General features: G+C 37.6%; 1 protein-coding gene across 4 annotated transcripts in view; it reads left to right on the top strand.

Annotated features, from left to right (window-relative positions):
• The window catches only part of Spef2 (sperm flagellar 2), a 170,676-nt gene that overhangs the window by 70,279 nt on the left and 87,332 nt on the right, over window positions 1-13,065 (top strand). For all 4 annotated transcript variants that reach the window (NM_001305042.1, XM_017316668.1, XM_017316667.1 and 1 more), the window contains 3 exons: window positions 2,047-2,303; window positions 9,689-9,800; window positions 11,299-11,456. In NM_001305042.1, coding sequence (NP_001291971.1) covers window positions 2,047-2,303; window positions 9,689-9,800; window positions 11,299-11,456 — 527 coding nt within the window. The remainder of the gene's footprint in view (window positions 1-2,046; window positions 2,304-9,688; window positions 9,801-11,298; window positions 11,457-13,065) is intronic.

The raw sequence follows: 13,065 nt of genomic DNA, 5'->3' as shown, positions 1-13,065 counted from the left end.
GACAACAGGCAGTGGTACACAGTGTAGACAAAGCACGTATGTGTAGCACAGAGAAGGTATGTGACAGGGGACAAAGAGGAAAAGTTCAAAGAATCTGTCATGTTATACTTTCTCTGTCCTCCATTTAGTGAGAGAGGATTACCCTCAACCTTGCTTTGTTATACATGTCTATTACAAGAGGCCAGTTGGTCTGTATAATAAAGGAAATAATCTACACGGGATGGGGGAAAAAGAGTAAAAGGCTCTTTTGAAAGAATTTTCTTTTGAAAGAATTGGAGAGGAAATGGAATTGCTTAACTGTGGTATGTGGGGAACATTAAGAGGCAAGAGGAGAGAGAGTTTATAGAATTTTTTTACTGTTCATCTGGGATACGCTCCTCCTTAATGTTGTCTTAAAGGCTGCTTTAAAGATTTAAGCTGCTTCTCACTTATGTATCTAGTAATTGGAACTCGAGGAAGGTTTTTTAGCCTCACATTTCTCAGAAATGACATAAAGTACACTTTACCACAGTGCTCTTTGTTCGTCAAGCAAATGGATATGCAAAAGCATCAAGCAGCCCTTCGCTTTGGTTTTAGTAGCTCTGGAGGGTCCACACCACCACCCTCCTCACACCAAACACCATCTCCATTTCCTCTAAGACACCTCCCGAGGACTGTCACCGGTTTACAAGATTTTGGTCTAGTCTAGTGAGAAAAGGAACACTAGTTGTAATTGCATAGCTGTGTCTGGGTAGTGATGTAACAAAAACCCGAGTCCAGCTCCTCCGCTCCCTGCTGTCTGCCTGCTGTCTGCCATCTCACTCTAGCATGGAAGGAGAGCAGCTCTAACCTCTGACTCTGTCTGCTGTGGCTTCTGAGGCAGCAGCTCTCAGAAGAGCTCAGGTACTTAAGGGAATTCTCTCCTGTGACTTGGGCAAATGAAAGAGTAAGCCCGATCTATGAAGAAGGTTGATCGCTCTTTGGAGAAGTCGGGAAAGTAAAATGCAGCCTCTTCTTGCTATGATAACCTAGGGGGAGAGAGAAAGACATGCCAGACGGAAGCTGGCAGCCATGCTGAGAATCAGTAGACAGGAAGCCATTTGAAAGTCTATGCTTTTGATCTAGAATTGAAATCTTTCTGAAATTTGTTCCCCTCCCCAGCCCCCCTCCCCATTCTTCCTGCCACATGATCTGAAGGATTTCAGGCAGTCACCAAAAGACTTAAAAACTTCTGGAAAAGTGAATCTATTCTTTAATATGAGAGGCAGTAAGTAAATTAATGCCATTAAAATATAAGGAAGACTTTTTTAGTTTGGCATAATTTGAAGGTAGAACAAAGATACTTAAGCCCTTTTAGTGGTGGCCCATGCCTTTGATCCCAGTACTCAGGAGGCAGAGTCAGATGATGTCTGTGATTTTGAGATCAGCCTGGTCTACAGAGTGAGTTCCAGGACAGCTGGGCCTGTTACACAGAGAAACCCTGTCTCGAAAAACAACAAAACAAACAAACAAACAAAAGGAAAACAAAACCAAAAAGGAAAGTTTTAATTCAAGACTGTGTTTTTGATATGGTGAAATTAGTAAGAGTGTAAGGAGTGGGTGGGATGAGAATCCCCTCCAAATTGGTGACAGGAGTGTTCAGTATGGACTAAGACCTGTGTGACATTTACTAAATGTGTCATTTCTGTTCCTCTTCACAAACCCCAGTGAAGTGTTTTACAGTACTCCATTGTACAGATGAGGACTTCGAGGAAGTACAGCCTGAGCATAGGGCACACAGCACATATGCACACCGTGCTGAGGATATCTGCCTGCAAGCATTTAAAATTGTGAAAGGTAGTTACAAGTTCAGAGCACACATCTACATGACAGCAGAAACCCACAGAAGGATTTTAAGCAAGGAAGCAATCAGAACACATAAGGAAACCTCATACTCTAGCTATAAAATAGCAACATCTATGCAATAGGATGAATTTACAATAAAGTAAAGGTGTTCATTGTATCACTGACTTTTGAAGAGCCATGGTGTCTATCATCATGCTAATGGATTGTGCTGTTTGAATTTAGGGAGATACCTGTGGACCAAAGCTGGGTTCTTGATGGATTTCCAATAACATTAAATCAAGCCAAACTCCTGGAGGAAGCACTTACAGGGTACAAAAGAAAATTCCTACAGTTAAAGAAGAAGAAAGAACAAATGCCCACATTGGCCCTAGACCCCTCAACTTCCACAGAGGTCTCTCTTCTCCCATCTGCACTTGATTTTGTCATATTGCTAGATATTTCCGATAACTCATCGTTGGCTCGAACTAATGATATCATAGGTAAGAGGAATACATTGATTTTTTTTAAACGTTACACTCTTTTTCATAATCAAACGTGCTTTAAAAACCTGTGGGTTTTCTTTTTAACTCCATGGTTTTATTTTATTTTTCTGTTTTTGTTTTTTGAAGAGCAAGAGAACATGAAGCTGGCTGTATAGGGAGGTAGAAAGAATCTAGGAGGAGGGAAAAGCATGGTCAAATATATTATATTGAAAATGTTCTTTGACTAAATTAATAGTTTCATTTAATCTGTTTTTCAAAGTGTTATCTAGCTGAGTTCATTGTCTCTTGTTTTTACTGACAGTATTTAGTGTTAGCCAAACCTGGAACTAAGGGAGAATTCTGGGCCAACTCTAAGCACTTCACTGGCCTTTTCCAGCAAATTGACAGCTCTCCATGTCAGAGCTTCCTCTGAGACTTGTACACACAGAGACACAATTTGTAGCTATCTGGTACCTTAATGATGCTGATAACACTATATCTACTGTATTGTATGTAAGGATCTTGCAACATTCTTTCTTGGATTATGTATTAACTCTAAGGAGGCTAGAAACAGTGGCTGTAACTGCTCATTGGTAAAGTTGAGTACTATTGCCAAAACTCTAGATGGACTTGATTTTTCTTATCATCAAAGTGGAAATATTTTATCCTACAAATTAAACATTTACCAAGATAAAAGTATATATTCTTAAGCCTTAATTTCCCCTTATAAGGTACTTGAGAAACTTGATTCATTGGGTTTTTTGTTGTTGTGCTTTAAATTTTATTTATTGTCTATTTTTTTATGAGGTAAGGTCTCATTTTATGGCTGGTTTTAAACTCATAAACTCAATAATGTTCTCACCTTAGCCTTCCAGAAATCAGAGACCCCAGGACAAATATATTTCATTCCTTACAGTTCAGTTTTCTATCGTATGTAATAAAAAAGACTATGGTGTTGCCATGGATATTCAAAGACATTGGGTTTTAATGCAAAGGATTGGAGTAATATGTAATAAACGCTAGGAAAGTTTGTGGAAGGCTTTGAAAGGAATGAAAGTTTCCTGGGTATTTTCTCAGTAGAGACTTGCATATTTTCTACTAGATGTTTTAAGATAACTGGTTCTGTTATGAGCTGTAACTTCAACTTGATTATTCTATAAGTCCATAAGTTAGAGGAAATTGCTAGCAATTCAAATTTCATCTGCTTGCAGTCATCCTGGTGAATTTTCTTCAACTGAGATACAATTTCTACACTGTCAAAAATACCACCGAAAATATATTTCCCTATAGGTAGTAGCCAGTCTCTTTTTTTCACCTATTAATATCTATCCCTTCATTGCCAGTTGCTTATAATGGTGTGTACTTCCTGTTTTGAATTGCTTGTCAGTCTTTACCAATTCTCTTATGAACTGACTGAGTGAATTATTGCTAAAGCTCAATTCATTTCATGAGATCTTTGTTACAGATTTACTCTTAAAATACATGTTTTACCAAATGATAGCATGAATTATTCTTTTGTTAAATCTCTCACGACTAACACAGCATTTGGAGTGAGATCTACCTGGGATAGTGGTGAGGAAGTCATCAAACACTTAATCTGCTGTGTGCCTCTATATCTTGTGTTTCATAAGCAAAGAGCAGATATTTAGGAGTAAAGTGCAGTCTAATCTCCCTCCAAAAATAGTAGAAGTCTAACCAGTGTGTTAGAGCATAGTCACTAGGAACAGGTTCAACATACTGTCTTAAAATGACTGCAATCCATAGAGAAGTCTGATGAGCCACATCTCAGGTAGGCATGCTACACCCAAAGGCAGGTAGGCAGCAAAGGCCATCAATCCAGCCAGTGCTCAAAGATAATAGGGAGGAGATCAAGGAGACCTGGGGAGAAGGAATAATCACTGCAGAAGACCAGCATCCTTGTGGAAGACTCAGTGCCTGTCTTAGCCATTCAGAGAGAGCATGACTTAGCTTGTGAGAGAGAGCAGTGACTTGCAGAAGGTGAGAGGAAACACTGCAAGGTTTCCAGCTCAGGCTATGAGTGATCACCCTCTGAGGTTAATAGCAATGGGACATTAGAGGCTTTTAAGGCTGGTATTTGTTGATCTGTATCCTGCATATTTTTGTTTATTAATTCATTAGGTTATACACTTGTGTATAATTTCCTTTTTGGAGATCTAATTAAAATATTAAAATAAACATTTAAAGAGAGCTCAAAGCCTAGAGTAACAATGGTGAAACTGAACTCCCATTCTCAGTCATTAATACAGTATGTAATCTGGTGGCTTCTAGAATTTCAATCTGACTTCATTTGATATATTGTGAATATGAAAACAACCTAATAGCTAATGGAAGCCCTGTAAGCTGAGTTCTTCCTATACATGTTATAGAAAAATACATTGAGATAAGGATGGAAACATAACCATTGGCGTTGACATTTTTGGTGACTTCATTAGACAGGGGAGGGGGGAGATGGATTGCCAAGCCTGAAGGAGAGGCTCAGAGGCAGGGAGTGGAGATGAAGGTAGCTTTCTAGAAACATTTTTGTGAAAAAGGGGAGAGCATAGGTTCAGAATACTTCGAATTTCCTTTTAGGACCTGTTCTCTTTTTCCTTTCTTCTTCTATCTTATAGAGAAGGGCATAGAGATAATATAATTTATTTTCCTGGTAATTAGTTTTGAAGACAAGGTTGTTTTTCTGTTGTGGTGATGTTTGTTTGTTTGCTCATTTTTTTTTAAATTTAAAGATAACTACTTTAGTTCAACTGTGAGAAAAGAAATGATAAGATGATTACATTTTGAACTTGCCACAATATAAACGCACCTGGGAAGAAAATCTCAATGAGGGACTGCCTACTTAAGATTGGCCTTTGGATATGCCTGTGGGATATTTTCTTAATTCCATTAAATGATGTCAAAACCAAAAACCAGCCCATTATAAGAAATGCATTTCCCTAAGTTTCATTCAAGGGCTGTTTAAGAACAGAAAAAAAACAATCTAAGCATTACAAATGTGTGCATTCGTTTGTCTGGGCTCTCAACTACAGCATGACTAGCTGTATTGGGTTTCTGACCTGACCCACCCACAGTAATGGACTATAACCTGGAATTGTGAATAGAGCTTTTTCTCCTCTAAGTTGCTTTTGGTCAGAGTGTTTGGTCAAACCTCAGAAGTGATATCAGGACAGATGAAGAACAACCTTGGTGGATATAGAAAGACAAAATTGATAGGCAGAAAAGAAGCTGAAGTGTCCACATTTCTTTTTCAGTCATCTATTCTGTAGAAGGGGTGATTACCGCACCCTGTGAGCATTCCGGACCCTTTACTGACTCGCATGCTATTAATGCACTCCTCAGTGTGTCTTTCTCTGAGCAACTCTCATTCCTTTTAATCCAAGGCATTCTTTCTTAGCTTTGAATATCATAAATTTTATAACCAAGAAAAACCCAAAACAAAACAAATAAACAAAAGCCACCATGATTTTGTATTCTAAAACCATTTCATCTTGTTTTATCATTAATGTAGATGGAGAGAAACCGAGTACTATACTTCTGAGGCCCTTCATTGTCTTGAATGCCGTGAAGTCACACCCCAGTGCTGTATTGCTTTAATTCTAACCCTTTTAGTCTAGCTCAAGGCTTTCTTTTTTCTTTGTCATTTTCTGTTTATTCCCAGTTTATGAGTACTTTGTGTTTTGGATGAAACTCAGTGAGAGCTGTTGAAAATTTTTTCCTATTAATTATTTTTTATTTCTCATGGTCAATTTGTGTTTATTCTAAAGCGAGTTCATAGTGCAGAAAGAGGCATAAATATTTCACAATATTATAGTATGGTATCAGTAAGTAGTCTCATGTATATTTGACTTTATGGTCCCGTATTTTACTCTTACTTCTTCCCAGTGCTGATTTTCTTTTTCCAAGTTTGTTATCCACGACAACATATTCTTTATAATCTTATCTTTACATCAAACTTTAGACAGGGAGGTCTCTGAAACAAAGAGTTTACTGGCTGTGTATACATTGTCTAGCCTGAAATGAAAAACTGGTTAATCCTGAGACAAATTATCTAAAGTTTCAGTGTCATGGGCTGATAACAGCTGGAAAAATATTCCACTGGATCTAGGGAGACAAAATATTCTATAATGAAGCACAAAAAGAAGGACTCATACTCTGTTCACTCTGAACTTTAGTGACAGCTGAGAGGGACAACTGAGATACAAGGGAATGTTTCTGATTCTTGGTTGTTTGATTCAAGAATCAGAATATGGTGTGATCTTGGTGGCCAGACTTCAACAGAGAAGGGAGTATAGCATGCTTTGTCTTTTTTTTCCCTTTGTCAATTTTGCTTATGTGTTTTTTTAAAAATTCATTTATTATTCAGTCTCTCTCCCCCTCCCTCTTCCCCTCCCCTCTCCCCTCTCCCCTCCCTCCCCCTCTCCCTCTCCCTGTGTGTTTATATGTGTGCTTTTGTGTGGCTATATGCACCATATATATATGCAAATGCTCACAGTGATCAGACAAAAGCATTGGGGCATCTAGAAACGGAGCTACAAGCTCTTGAAAGCTATCATGTGACTTCTGGGAACTGGACTCAGGTTGTTTGTAAGAACAGGAAGTACTCTCCCACCCCGGAAGTACTTTCCTGCACTGGAAGTACTCTCCCACCTAACATTAGTTAAAATAAACTCTTGTTATCTTCCCTTCCCTGAACCTAACTTATTGCCTCAGAATTGTCTCACCAACCATCTGTCGTATTGACAATCAAGCTTCTCTTCAGTGTGTTTTTATCTCATTTCTTGCCCATTCCAAGAGAAATGTGAATTCTTATTCTAAAGCCACCTAAATTTTTGTGGTTGTTTGGGTTTCTCTTTAATAATAGTAAGTTAATTTTTAAATTTATCTGAGAATTTGAATATATTTGTACACAGTATTTCCATCTCCAGTGCCATTCTCTCCCCATCTTAAATCCATGAACTCTGCTATAATTAATGTTTTATTTTATTTTAAATTTTATTTTAAAAATTTTATCCTTTGAGAAATCCATGTGTGTATATACATATACATATACATATACATATACATATACATATACATATACATATACATATACATATACACATACACATACACATACACATACACATACACATACACACACACACACACACACACACATACACACATACACACATACACACATACACACATACACACATACACACATACACACATACACATATACACATATACACATATACACATATATACATATACATAATCTCCACCCAACTCTCTCCAGGTTCTACCCAAACACATTCCCTTCCTAACTTCTTATCTGTTTGTTTTCTTTTATTAACCCATAATCTACTTAGTGCTGGTCACATATGCATGACAATGGGACTATCCAGCGGTGCATGGACCACCAAGCAGTGGCTACATCCCCAATGAAGAGTGATTCTCATTCCCTCAGAAGCTATCAGTTTCCAATGTCCAGGGGTAGGGCCCAACAATCTTCTTCTCCTTCTACACTAGGATTTTGATTGGCATGATCTTGGGAAGCTCTTGTATAGGTAACCACAACTGCTGTGAGCTCATGAGTGCAGTACTCATATCCTAAAGACATTTCACATCATCCATTCCCATCCTCCAACCCTTTCATTCTTTCTACTGACTCTTGGTTCCTTTACCCTTGGTTTATGAGTAGGGGTAGTTAATAATGTTCCACTCAGGGCAAATAGCTTACAGTTCCAATTGCTTGTTCTTGCAATTTGTAATGCGTCTCTGCATTGGTTGGTGATCATTGCAAAAACAACTTCTCTGACCATGTGTGAGAGCATCCTAGAGCAACAGGTATAAATATTAGTATTTATAAGGCAGTTTGACAGTATGACCACTGAGTTAAGTAACAGTACTGAGTACCTCTATAGTGCCTGTGAACTCCCTAGCGATGAGTTTTTGATCCAGGTATACAGTAGTAATCGCAGACTCCATCCTGTGAATCAGGCTTCAGATTCTATTATAAATCAGTTGGTTACCCCATAATAGTCAACACTCCTATTGCAGTAGTAGTCATCTTTTTTCTGAACTTAAGCTTCCTTCAAAACGTATTAAAGTGTGGCTTTTCAAGTTGTTTTGGGTGTTTGCTTTACTTCACCATATTTCTTCTCTTACCCAATAGAAACCTATTACTATAGAAGCCTAAGGAATTTAAACGGATTCACCACGTAAAAAGGGTGGTAATAGTTTAAACAGACATCTTATGCCACCAAGTAAAATTGACCTCCAGATAGGAATGGGTTATGTCTTGAGACGTGGACCTGTACAGCCCCATAAATATACCCCAAATATCATATGGTATTGCCAAGAATATTAGTTACCATCAATAAACTGAGAGTAAAGTCATCCTTGCTGAAAATATCACTTATATACACATGAGAAAATAGAGTTGTTGCCCAACTAGAAGACTCATGCCCTAGTGACTATCAGTCATGGTTCTTGGAGAGACTTTGCACAATGCCAAAGGAGAGAAGTAAACATCAGAAACACCCAGCACCAGACCCTATGACCTACAAAGACCCATCTATAATATATATTGGTGTAATAGTACACAAACATTATGGGAGTAACCAACCACTTTCTACAAGTTGAATTTAAATTCCACTCCATGAGATGAAACCCATACCTGACACTTCTTAAATAGTCAAGAATCAAAGACTAAGTAGGGGAACAGAATTAGAGGAAAACCTACTACTAAGGCTTCTAAAGGAATATAGCAATAGAATTACCCTTAATGACATATTCCTATACCCGTAGATCAAGGCATCACTCAATCCTTATAAAACAAGCTGCTCCTTAAAATAGATGGAAGTCAACAAAGAGACTCACAGCTGGACAATGCACAGAGAAATAGAGGCTTTGAACCTCTCCTTCCTAAATGTATACCTTCACCAATCAGCCAATCAGCTCCCATAAAGGCTCGGGGATCTATGTGGAAGAGGAAGCACAAAGATTTTAAGGGTGTGTGTGTGTGTGTGTGTGTGTGTGTGTACTTTTGTGCATGTGTCATCCTTTCCATTTTGTTTTGGGAGTTTTTGTCTTATTGCATGTTTGTTTTGACCAATGTTTTTGTTTATTTTATTTTATTTTTTGAGAAAGAAGAAGAAATTGTATAGGTAGAGAGGTGGTAGAGAATCTGTGAGGAGGTGGAGAATGAAAAGAACATAATCAAAATATATTCTATTTAAATATATTTGCATATATTATATATGTTAATATAAACACTGAAACATTTGTAAACCAAAATATGGCTATTTCTACCTGGAATCTTGCACAAGTATGTTTTGTCAGTAAGTAGCAACTTTGATTGGTTTGGTTGATTGTCTAATTAAGTAATTTTTGTACCATAGCTAAAGAAATCTCACATGAAATTTCTCATGAAAATGTTGGCCGTCCTGGAACTGGTACAAGCCAAGATAATAAGAGCGAGGACCGGAACTTAAGAGACCACATACAGCACAGGTATGTTTTCTGCTTTGTGCACTTCCTATTTGTTGCCCTTCAAAGAGGTGACAATTGGTGACTTTCAAATGATAAGAATCTACAAAAAAGAAAGGAGATTCATCCCCTACCACAGAATCTTCTACAGGTTAAATCAAAACTATGTTTCTGCATTGAGTGAAATAGTATGTGAAAAACGTTTATATTTGCAGCCACAGTTGTCAGAGTCTGGGGAAACAAGCCAATCAGAAAATGCTTTTAAGCAAAAAATATCTTTTAAAAATCTTTAGCACAAAAATGAAATAATTTTAAAAATCAGGTTATCTTTACAATGTTCAGTGCCTTAAAAATGGCTTGTACACTGGGTCAGGTTGACACTCCTGCTAATGTATCTCTCAAATACCAACTCATCAACAGCTTGCTTTTAAGACAGTGAATCATGTTTATGCGACTCCCTTTTCTTACCCTATTATGCAACATATAATGTATTGAAATACATTGTAACAATGTATTTTGTGTGTGTGTCTAAAAAGAGAAGAAAAGAATGAAAAGTATATAAATGCATTAGTGTAGGTGAAACAGTTTCAGGTTTGATGGCTACGATTTTAGGCATGATTAACTTCAACCTTGAGACATACAATCATTTTATCTGTCATTGGTTCAAACTTTAGCATTAACATGATTAATAAAATTACCTGACAAAAAAAGGCCAAGAAAGTAAAAGAAGAAAAAATGTGAAAAAGAAAATGCTTTTAAGTTATATCTGTAGAATTCAGCAAACACTACTACCAGTGAAAGATCACAGAATTTCAAAGAACTGAAAGTCAAAACTGAAAAAGTTTATAGTAGCTTTTCGAGTTTACCAAAATGAAGTTACCTGGATTTCTCTGAATTGTGTGTAACTTTTCTTTGGAAAAGAAAATTTAGACAAAATTAGGCAATTTCATGAAACTCGAGATATCTAAAAATAAATGAGCAGGAAGTATAATTTGAGCTATAGGAAGCTGTCTATGCTCTAAGGGTGGGGGAGGGAGACAATGATTCAAGAATAACTTTTTACAAAGCTAACTAGCCTGTGCCTTCTCTCCTTACCTAAAGACCTCTTCACTTTGTATCTATAAGGGAAATAAAAAGTATGACCTGAGTGTTGGGGCTATGGCATCACTGAAAGAGCCATTAAATGAAGTCAGCCATTACTGTGAATGATATTTTCTTTCATTTTCAAACAGAGATTTGAACAAAAGCCAGATGTTTGCCAAATGCTTAGCATTTTCAAACCTTTCCATCCATACTTCTAAAATTCTAAAGCTTAAACCTTGATGCCATCAGACAAGTTCTTTAAATTTAGTATTTTTCCATCACATATAGATTCCATAAAAGTTAATTTTGGGGACTGAATTCCATGGCCAGGCTACTTCTTCATTATGAACTGTCAATCTACTAGATATCATGTTTAATGTCTTTTTACACAAACACTTAAATGAGTACCACATAGTCATATAATGTCTTTATTTCGCAGAATTGTTGGCTTCTTGGACAACTGGCCACTGTTGGAAGAGTGGTTTACACAGCCAAAAAACATTCTGACGAAAGTCAATGCTGAAATAGATGAAGCGCTCTTATGCCAAAAAGTAAAAGAAATTTTTGCTACTGAAACAGTAAACAAAAAGATCAAAGGTAATCCTATGCACATATGTTTGCGAACATATTAAATGGTTAAGAGTAACCATTGTATCTTGATCATATTCTTCCTCTCCCAACTTCTCACAGATCCACCCCACCCCCGCATTTCATACCAACCCAACTTTTTGTCATCAAGTATTTTTCTTTTTTCCTTTCTTTCTTCTCTTTCTTTCTCCCCTTTCTTTCCTTCTCTTTTTCCTTCCTTCCCTTTCCCTTCTTTCTTTCCTTCTCTTTCCTTCCTTCTTTCCTTCCTTCCTTCCTTCCTTCCCTTTCCCTCCCTTCCTTCCTTCTTTCCTTCCATCCTTCTGCTTGCTTGCTTGCTTGCTTGCTTTCTTTCTTTCTTTCTTTCTTTCTTTCTTTCTTTCTTTCTTTCTTTCTCTCTCTCTCTCTCTTTTCTTTTCTTTCTTTTTTTCTTTTCTTTTCTTTTCTTTTCTTTTCTTCTCTCTCTCTCCCTCCCTCCCTCCCTCCTCCCTTCCTCCCTTTCTTTCTTTCTCTTTTTCTATTTTTTTTTTTTTTTATATTTGGAGGCAAGGTTTCTCTGTGTAGGTGTCTTAGTCAGGGTTTCTATTCCTGCACAAACATCATGACCAAGAAACAAGATGGGGCGGAAAGGGTTCATTCGGCTTATACTTTCATACTGCTGTTCATCACCAAGGGAAGTCAGGACTGGAACTCAAGCAGGTCAGAAAGCAGGAGCTGATGCAGAAGCCATGGAGGGATGTTCTTTACTGGCTTGCCTCCCCTGGCTTGCTCAGCCTGCTCTCTTATAGAACCAAGATTACCAACCCAGAGATGGTCCCACCCTCAAGGGGCTTTCCCCCCTTGATCATTAATTGAGAAAATGCCTTACAGTTGGATCTCATGGAGGCATTTCCTCAACTGAAGCTCCTTTTTCTGTGATAACTCCAGCTGTGTCAAGTTGACACAAAACTAGCCAGTACAGTAGGTCTGGCTGTTTTGGAACTCACTCTGTAGATCAGGCTGTCTTTGAACTCAGATATCTGCCTGCCTTTGCCTCCTATGTGTTGAGATTAAAGGCACAAGCCACCACCATCCAGCACATTGTTATTTTAACTCACAAAATCCACTTAATTGCTGTCTATATATTCTTAGGTGTGTGATCATCCATTTGAGTTGGTAGACTAACAGTAGTTTTACCATTTACACCTGGCATCCTACATCTCATATCATACTGCTTGAGTTATTTATTATTTTCATTTCATGAGATAGTAGGATGATGTAAAAGGCACTGTGCAGGACAGAGTGGCTTTCAACTTCCTGTGATTCTCCTAACTCAACCTCTTAAGAACTGAGATTACAGGCATTCACTGCTACATGTGATGGCTCTCCTTTCTTTATGCACTTCTAACTTTGATGTTCTAGATTGTTTTACCTAATATTTTTTTTTCAATTCTTATATTTTCTTTGACATTTGACATTGTTGTTGCCCCTTGCTAACATGGTATCTCTCTTCTGGTGACTAGGACAGTAGATGATGTTTACCTTGGCAGGGTCGTGGAGGGCCTCAGTAGAGCCAGCATTTCTTCTTTGTTCTTATTTTCTTTTTCTTCCCGGTGTCAGTAGACTCCTCTGTTGATATATG

Source organism: Mus musculus, chromosome 15 (genome assembly GCF_000001635.26).
Source record: "Mus musculus strain C57BL/6J chromosome 15, GRCm38.p6 C57BL/6J".
NCBI classification, from domain to species: Eukaryota; Metazoa; Chordata; class Mammalia; order Rodentia; family Muridae; genus Mus; species Mus musculus.
The sequence above is the reverse complement of the archived record's forward strand: the minus strand, read 5'-3'. Positions and strand labels throughout refer to the sequence as shown.